This window comes from Parambassis ranga, chromosome 15 (assembly GCF_900634625.1).
Source record: "Parambassis ranga chromosome 15, fParRan2.1, whole genome shotgun sequence".
NCBI classification, from domain to species: domain Eukaryota; kingdom Metazoa; phylum Chordata; class Actinopteri; family Ambassidae; genus Parambassis; species Parambassis ranga.
Genome location: NC_041035.1, coordinates 10,983,332 through 10,992,355, shown reverse-complemented (window position 1 = coordinate 10,992,355; position 9,024 = coordinate 10,983,332). Strand labels below are relative to the sequence as shown.

Genomic DNA, 9,024 nt, shown 5'->3' with positions numbered 1-9,024 from the left:
CATGATAAGATGATAAGAGAAGTGAAAGTAACATGGGGCTGCACACCAGTGTGAACTAAAGAGAACCAGGACAGCAGGTGATGCATTAACTCTGTACTTTCCTTCTCAAGGTACAATAAAAATCATTATCATACTATCCCTCTCATAATCTTCACTAATATGGCAATTATTCCCCAAGGGGAATAATTCAAGTTTTACCATGTCAAATTAAGGAAATGTCCCAAAAATACCCAGCTGGCCAGATAACTGCAACAATATGTGTGATAAATTAGTCATGTTTTACCTAAAGAGAGATAAGGCTTGCATAAAAACATGTAAAAAGGAAGTCCAGCTGTATTGAGTGTGTTAGTGGGATTTTGTTCAGATTTTAGCAAATGTTTCTAAATATATTGTGGCAAATATTCAAAAAAAAACATCATTTATTTTCCACAAAACATTTTGCATATGATGTCCAGATCTTTTATTAACTAAGCCTCTATATGTGTGTGCAATCAAGTTAACTTAAATTGGTTCTTCAGCAAAGATACTGATAAGAACTACAAGTCCCAGAATTTGCTTGAGTTTACGGAAGTGGCAGTCGTTTGGTCGATGGTTGCCTCGATTTGATGTTCCTGGTACACTGGGACGGGCGGTGATACACTCCAGACTGTAGGAAACCAGAACACCGCCTCAGCGACACGCTGGTGTGGATCACCGCTTGGAGACCCGATGACCGTTACGACGCGCTGAGTGATGGCTGTCGTTGTGTGTGTTATGCCTAGCCTAGCGTATTAATTTAGTAAAATAGTGTAGTTAAACAACGTGTATACATCAATGAAACGGTTAGACTCAGATGAAGAGGAAGCGGAGCAGCTGGACGCTATGCAAAAGGAGCTTAGACGTAAGATAGCGTTTGATCGTGCTACATTTGCTAACCTGTGGTAATTAGCTAAGGAGAGACATGTTATAGTTCATTAACGTAGCAACATCAGGCGAACTTTGTTTAACATGTCATGTCAACATGCCGGTGTTGCTGTTAAACCCTGTTAGAAGCTCACTTGTGCCATTGACTCGTATCAAGATAGGGAAGCTACGACGCACGACTGCCACCTGTTGCCGTTTGTTTTCCCAGTGTACTAACAATCAGTTCTATTAATTGAGTTGTGCTTTACCTGTGTTAAAACCCTAGAGAATAAAGAGATAACAAAGATATAGTGGGTGAAAATTTGAACACTGTGAACTCTATAAAATACAATGGAATTAGGTACAAATAAACATAAAAAAGTAAAAGGTGCATACAGCAAGAATTGAGGCCCCCAGCGAATAAACACACAGACGATGTCTATTCACTGACCTGAATAGATGTCAAGTGATTCTTATGGAGCATTAAAAACAGTATATGTTGTTTCAGAGCGAGCCAACCAGAGCATCCAGCAGCTGAGCAGTGCTCTGGAGCAGCTAAACCCAGATGAAGAAGAGAAAGAGGAAGAGGAGGCTGTCAGAGCCAGTGATGGAAGCTTCTTCACAAACATAACTGAAGAGGACAAAACTGCATGGAGCCCAAAAGACACAGAGTGAAGCAGGTGACTCATGTGACTAGCTATGACATGGCTGTCTGACAGAGACTTAGCCCTCATCGTGCAACAGCTGGAGTTTTTTCTGTTTAGCATCTTATTGATACACAGTGCAAAGTTAGATTCAAATTCTTCGTGTGTGTGTGTGTTTTGAATTTGTAGTTATCAGCTGAAGAGCCTTTTGTTGAAGCAGTGCAGAGAAATGCCCTCTCCGCTCTCTCCATCAGAGAAACCGTCTCAATCAAAGGTAGAGCGTGCAGCTTTGTATGTTTGAATGTTTAAAATCATTACAGAAAATTATTTTCATGGAAAGATATCCAATATTTCTATATTTTCTGCAGGAATTCATTCAAGCTTTTACACTTTACCCCTACCTTGCTTGCCAATTGTATTCCCCTCATGTGATTGTCACAATTTTTTCTACTGTTAGAGTGTACAGCACCAAGTGAGGTCACTGTGCCTGCATTTCAAGATTTTGGTCCCAATGATTTACAACCAGTCAGAGTACATCCAGCACCTGGAAGCAGAGGTCAAATTCTGCAAGGTCTGTGCTCAAATGTAGAGTGGTTTCCTTGTTTTGAATAAGTTTTGACTGTTTTCTCTGTTGTTCTGACATCAGGAAGAGCTGCAGGAAATGAAACAGAGGGTCAGAGTGGTGGTGGTGGAAAATGAGAGCTGCATTCAGAGCTCAAAATAAAGGCAGTGGACGAATCTCTCAAAGATTACACGATCCAAAACTCTATGGTAATGTCTTTGTGTGTGTGTTTGACCAGAAAAAAACTTTAAAGCAATACTTCAAAAAGCATTCACCATACATTGAACAGTTTTAATGTCTTGGGAATAGTTTAAATGTTGAATGGTGCTGTAACGTATGTCATACTAGTAGCATTTCAAATTTGAGTTATCAGCAAATTGTGTGTCAAGCATTATATTTAGTTCCTACACTTTATTTATGCAAAAAAATGATTTTGTAAAACTACAGTACTTGTTAATGAATATGTTTACTTAGACATCTGGTGGATCATGTGAACCACAGCATCTCTGAATAGTCCACTCACAGACTGTATGGTCTATGGCAGAAGTAAAAATTAATCTTTGGACAAAGATTGGGCAATTCAACGTGCATTTCCTTTTAGAAATGCATTTCAAGTTTAGGTGGGATGTCTTTCAGTTAAAAAAAACATTGTAAGCACTGGTCTGATGTTTTCCTCAGGTGAATCAGAGCATGGCCAACACACACTCCATAACTGATCACAGTGTGCTGCAGAGAGCAGAACACAGCACATGGAAAAATGAGCTGGTGAGAATGCTTGATCTATTTTCTTCTTTTTCTACAGTTACTGTACCATCCCACTGCATTTTCAGGTCATCACAGTTGTGTGTTTATTTTTTGTCTCATCTTTGTGCTCAGGAACAATTGAAAGGAATCTACAAGGCCCAGATTGAAAGCTTTGAGGCACAGGTCATCTCTTTAAAGTGGGTGTTATCCTCTGCATCTTTTGCCACTGACTATGCTGTTAAAGGCATTACTCATCTGCTTTCTCATCCATATTCTCTCTCTCTATCTTTCTATTACTAGGAAGGATCTGGCTGTCAGTCAGAGGGAGCTTGAGGAGGTGAAGAATCGTCTGAGACTTAAGGAGAAGCAGGCTGAAGATGCACTGAAGGCTGATGGAGCTCCCCGTGTGGCAGGATTGTGTCTGAAGTGTGCACAGCATGATGCTGTGTTGGCTGGGACTCATGCAAATCAGCATGTTCAGGCCATTGACAGGCTCACAAAGTTAGTAGAAACAAACGCCCTCTTACCTTATTTTTATCTTGCAGAGTTTTTATTTATGTCTTCATTCTAGCTCTGTAGGAGATATACTGATGGCTCATAGTCATAGTTGTCATAGACTGTCATAACAGTTTTTGTTAGCTGCTGTACGGGCATGGCCCGAACAAGGAGATTTAGAATTAAATCCCATAGTTCCAATAAGTCCCATTTATTTACACTGTCCATGAACCACACTACCTGTGATCTTTCAGAGAGCGTGATGAGTTACTGGTGGCTCTGCGTACTGTGCGTGCCAGTCAACGAGAGGCGCAACAGAGGGAGTGGTCAGCCTGTCTTCAGGTCAAACAGGCTGTGGAGATGGCAGAAGAAGCAAATCTGCACAAAACCAAGGTGAGAAAAATGTACATGTTTCTAGTTGTGGAAACTGTAATTATGTACAGGCCAGTTCTTCTCTTGTTGTCCCCTAAAATTATTTTCACATCTGGATTTGGTTAGTGCTGGTAAACTTTGTGTTTGTGTGTGCATGCAGGTGGAGGTGCAGTTTAAACAGTTGTCCAGGGAAATGGTACAACAGAGAGAACAACTAGACAGAGAAGCAAATGCTTTGCAGGAGAGAATGAATGAGGCCAGAAAGGAGGGCCAGGCTGAGGCATGCAAACAAAAAGAGCAGCTGGCACATACAGTAAGTGTCATACGTGTTGACATTTATACAGTTTGTATAGAAAAAAACTAAGCTGAAACGGATGTTGATGTGTGTAAGCTCCAGTCCCCTACTCTGCTTTGAACTACTGATTATATTAATACATAAATGCAAAATCAAACCTCCTCATGACATTGCTGTTTGTTTGCATAGTAATGATAACAAATGTTAACATCTGCTGCACTTAACTCCATTCATCTTTGCATTGATATCCTTGAACTAAAATACTGAACTACGAGTATTTCTCTTCTTAATTTCTGCATGAATTTCTAGCGATGCCACCAAATAAAAGATGTGTTATGTGTGTGTCAGGTCTCTAGCCTCTCCCAGCGTGTTGCTGAGTTAGAAGGACAGCTCGACAGGGCTCACAGAGACAAGAGTTCACTGACCAATCAGCTGGAAGATACCTTCCGCAAACTTACGAGTCAAGAACAAGACAACACCCAGGTACACTATATTTAAGAACACTTTAAGCTGATGCATATATTCATCATATCATATAAGCATGATCCAGGAAAACAGGCTATTCATGCTTAGGTAAAAAGATAAAGAATTACTGTGAAAAAACTCTACTTTTGCTGGGAGACCAGTGCCCGGAAGTTTGTTTGTACTTTCTACGTGTAATGCTTTTGTAAATCCACTGGGTGGCAGCAAAGACCTTTGGGTCCAATGCTTACCTTTAGTATTTGAAAGGATATATTCAGCATTAGTGAGCTGGAGGTAAGTGACATACCAAGCTTCAGTTGAAGAGACAGATTTTAGGTTTTGCTGTATGTGTTTTCAGGGAGTGAGATAAATGAAACTCAAAAATCAGTATGAAAACATACTGTATTTACATAAGTAAACTTTAGCCTTGGAAAATTACTGAGTATATGTCAGGGTCTGGTGAAATGAGGGTTTGGATATAGTAAGATAGTGAAGCAGGATTTGTTAAACAAAAACTACAAAATATTTGTTTTGTCTTTTCCAGGTATGTGTTGATTTGCGATATCAGCTCAGCCAGGCTAAGCTCAAGAAAGAGGAGGCAGAGAGAGAACTCCGAGATTTCAATGCCAAGACGAGCAGACAGATGGAAAAGGCTGCCCAGGTATGTCTGAATTTAGTTAGTTGAGGTTTATAAAGTTATTTAGATTTTGATAATTTAGCTAGTTGTCTTTTCGGCTGAATAGAGCAAGCAAAAGGAATACTTCTAAATGTATCTGAAATTATTAATCTGTAATCATTTAGAATGCATACCCAAAGTTGTTTTATTTCTAATGCCCTGTGCAAAATAGTTCTGGTTTTACTTTGCACCATTATATTACTGTTTGAGATACTGAAATCACCTTTTTTGAGATTTAGATGATCAACATTAGTTTTCTTGTTTCAGACATAACATGATGTTGTAGTCAGGCTTTAACATTGTGCTCGAGAGCATAAGGTGAGTTGTTGTGGAAGATTTCCTCACCTCTTCTACCCTGTCTTCCTTCATCTCTGCGGGACAGGAAGTGGAAAGGCTGAGCTCAGAGCTGGTTGGCTGTCGGCAGCATCTGGAGGCGGTCCAAAAGGACGGGAGCCAATGGCAGGCCGAAGCCCTGAGCCTAGCAGAACAGCTGGCAAATGCCCAGCGCCAACTGCACCTCACCAGGTAGTACCTAATCCTATTATACATGCCACCACACTCACACACACACACATGGGCACAGCACTCCCCTCTGCCCAGCTCCTGCCCAGCTCAGCCCAGTCCAGTCCAGTTCAGACCAGCACACCAACTGTACCGCACCAGGTAACAGCTAATCCTATTATACAAACCACACACACATAAACACACATGCGCGCCGCTGTGCCATGGTCCCGGTACCAACTGGACCTCACTAGGTCACCTCTAATCCTGTTAAGCATGCCACAACATAATGCAACACACACATACACACAAACACACTGCCCGCTCTGTGCCACCAGGCCAGTGCCCAGCCCAGCAACAGCTCCAGCAGAGCCAAAATGGCGCCTGAGCCTTTCTTCTGTCCCTGGCATGCCCACACACACACACACACAGACCTGCACAGACACACATACATAACAGTGTGGCTGATTGTCACTGGACAGCCTGGCCTTAGTGCCACCTGCCAGTGCCCTGCACCCGTTCTCACGACGGGCGCTACCGGCTCCCCTCCATCTTGTTTCTTTTCCTTTCCCTATCCTGTGTTTTTCCCCTGCCTTCCTGTATCATTTCATCTGTTATTCTTATCTGTGATCTGTCTACACATTTATCTAACTTTTCAAATACCGCACATTTTGTCATGGTGTCCCTTCTTTCTTTAACATCCTCTAAACTGTAGCGTATCATTCGTTTTCCCTCCTTCCTGTCCATCATCCTAACATCCTCCCTTTCTCCTTTCTTCCTAAATTCCACTCTTGTCCTTTTCCTTCCCTCTCTCTCCTCCTGTCATGCGCTGGCTGCTGTTCCCTTCCACACCATCCACTGCCAAGGCCATGCCAGCCCATGCCAGCCACTCAGGGCACACTCTCACCCCTGCTGCCCACAGCCGAGGTGTCTGAGATGGGCACAGATGTGGCGGTGATGGCCTGTGGTGCTGCAGGCTGCGGGATGCAAGTTTGTGTAATTTGTGTGTGGGTATATGTGTGTGTGTGTGTGTGTCCACTGCTGCTTCTGGCTCTGATCTGTGTTTAAGTGTGTTTGTCTGTCATCTGGCCAGTGCTTACACACTGGCTGCATAGCGGGCTGTAGTGTGTGCACAATGGTGTGTGTGTATGTGCGTGCATGTGTATTTTGCAGCCAGCTGTGAAGAATGACATGCATATTAATGTGGCAACAAGATGACTTTGACCTGTGCTAAAGGAGCCACTGGACTAAACCATTTTACCGCCATGTGTGTGGCTGTATGTGCATGAGAGAGTTTATAGTTTTATCTATCCTCAGATGCATACTAGATGTTTGACAGCTGTTGACTTGGCTGAGCATGTAGCCCTTCAAATTCAATTTTAGTCATTAGCAGTTAAAGCCACTTCTGACACTAATTTAATATGGATTGAATAATAACATCGACATTTCTTGTGCAACATTACAATAAAAGAGGTCGTGTTTGATGTTACAGACATTTTGTATTAAATATAGTCAGTCATGTTTACTATATGACCTGCCACCGTAGCTGTCATTAAATTTCTTTCCTTATTTTGGTTATCTTTGTTCAGTTTGAAAGTTATATTTACATTTAGTTTATACTTTTCATCTGTCCGTTGGGTCATTTTAACAACATTACTTATTAATAAAAGTTACTATACTTATTTTTATTCAGTTGTCTGTTGATACATTATTATGCATTGCACTACTTGCATGCCAATAGCATTATACCTAAATAAAACTTACACAGGGTGCCTTTAAAAGCTACAAAATGATGATCATCTACAGCACAAGCTTGACAGAGTAATTTAATAATTCTGTTTCACTGAGAGCCAAAAACCATTGTTTTGAGTCTAAATGATGGTGATAGGTACAGTGTACAGACAGCAGTGTCTGTATTCACAATATCCTCTGAGAGTTGAGACCTCTTTTAAATTCAGATCCACTGAGGGAATCTTCTAAACAAAGGTTTTAGACTGTAGCTCGGTGTATCTCTATTAATTATCATGGTCCAAAAAGATGCAAAAAAGACATATAGTTTAAAAAAAGCAGAATTATTCATTCATTTATTAGCAGTACATTTCATTGTAAGCCTACTTATGGACTTATAGATGTTTGAAATACTAGTGGAATTTCAAATCTTGTGAAATAATTTAGGCAGTTTTAATATGGGTAAAGGTATAGAGCCTGACTTGAAGATTAGCCATGATAGAGGGTAGTGAGGGATTTTAGGCCTTTACGCAAATAAACACAAGTTGTCAAACAAGATCTTGTTTAAACAAAAGGAGTGAATGCAGGGTTGTTTGCGATGTTTGAGCAGCTACAAGTCTTCCACATCCACACAGACAGAGACAGAGGTAGCACTGAGATGTCATCTCCGTGTGGAGGTGGCTCTCAAACACATGTCAGTTGAAATTTGGTGATAGCCTTTGTCCTGTCTTAGGCAAGCTTGCAGTTTTTTCACCTCTTGTTCTTTTCATTTTTTCTCATCTTGCTGCTCCTACTAAACAAATCAAGCAAGTGTGTCTCCCCTCTATCTCTCTACCTCTGTCTCTTTCTGTCCATCTGTGGGCCTCTGGGGTTTATGAAAAGCTGCATGTAGTTCATTCATAGTCTGTTCACTTCAGGGTGCTTGTAGCTTTACTGTACTGGTTTGCAACAGCCCAGTGTTTGTGTGTTGTTGGGGAGTAAGAGGAGAGAGTGGAATTCACAGTAGTGAGGTTGGAAGGCATTGGTATGACCAGCCTTCGTAGGCAGTGCTTTGATTCTCTCTTTGCTACTTGCTCGCTCCCCTCTTTCATTCTGTGCTCCTCTCATGGCCCAAATGATCACAGCTCGCCTTCAAACAGGGGACATGAAGCGCAGACAGCTTCTGTTTGATTTTTGATAGCCCTACCTTCCTTCCTGATAAACACACAGCATAGTGTGCAGACGCACATATTTGTTTGTTCAACTGCATCCTCGCAAATGTGCACACTGATATGCACATCAGTCGAACCCACATGCCTGTACACACAGACACAAACACACCCGCTCACACACAGATGCAGGCACGCATCCGGGGGTCCCATGGCGGCTGGTGCGCTGCGCTGTGCTCCAGGATTGGATCATCAGCCAGCTGTGAGTTGGACAGCCCAGGATCTGTCCTAATCCCCGCCACTCTGTTCACATCGCCTCACACACACACACACACACTCCAGTCCCGGCCCCAGCCCAGCAGAGGGCTTTACTAAGTTTGTTTTGTTTGTTTACTCCTGTCTTTCTTTACTTTCTCTCTTTTCTTCTTCCATCCGGCCTCATCTCTCTTCGTGTTGTGATCACACATACCAAAGGCCACAGTGAAAACTGCCCAGCATAACTTCTGTTTAAACAC

General features: G+C 41.9%; 1 protein-coding gene across 1 annotated transcript in view; it reads left to right on the top strand.

Moving 5' to 3' along the window:
- Positions 1–660: 660 nt before the first annotated feature.
- Positions 661–9,024, top strand: part of LOC114446965 (serologically defined colon cancer antigen 8 homolog) — a 34,158-nt gene continuing 25,794 nt past the window's right edge. Inside the window, 14 exon segments of the mRNA XM_028422887.1 lie at positions 661–880; positions 1,391–1,562; positions 1,716–1,800; positions 1,984–2,097; positions 2,173–2,224; positions 2,227–2,297; positions 2,767–2,853; positions 2,965–3,029; positions 3,133–3,333; positions 3,582–3,720; positions 3,860–4,012; positions 4,343–4,477; positions 5,001–5,117; positions 5,515–5,657. Of these exon segments, the coding sequence (XP_028278688.1) occupies positions 814–880; positions 1,391–1,562; positions 1,716–1,800; positions 1,984–2,097; positions 2,173–2,224; positions 2,227–2,297; positions 2,767–2,853; positions 2,965–3,029; positions 3,133–3,333; positions 3,582–3,720; positions 3,860–4,012; positions 4,343–4,477; positions 5,001–5,117; positions 5,515–5,657 (1,601 nt within the window). The 5' untranslated portion in view covers positions 661–813.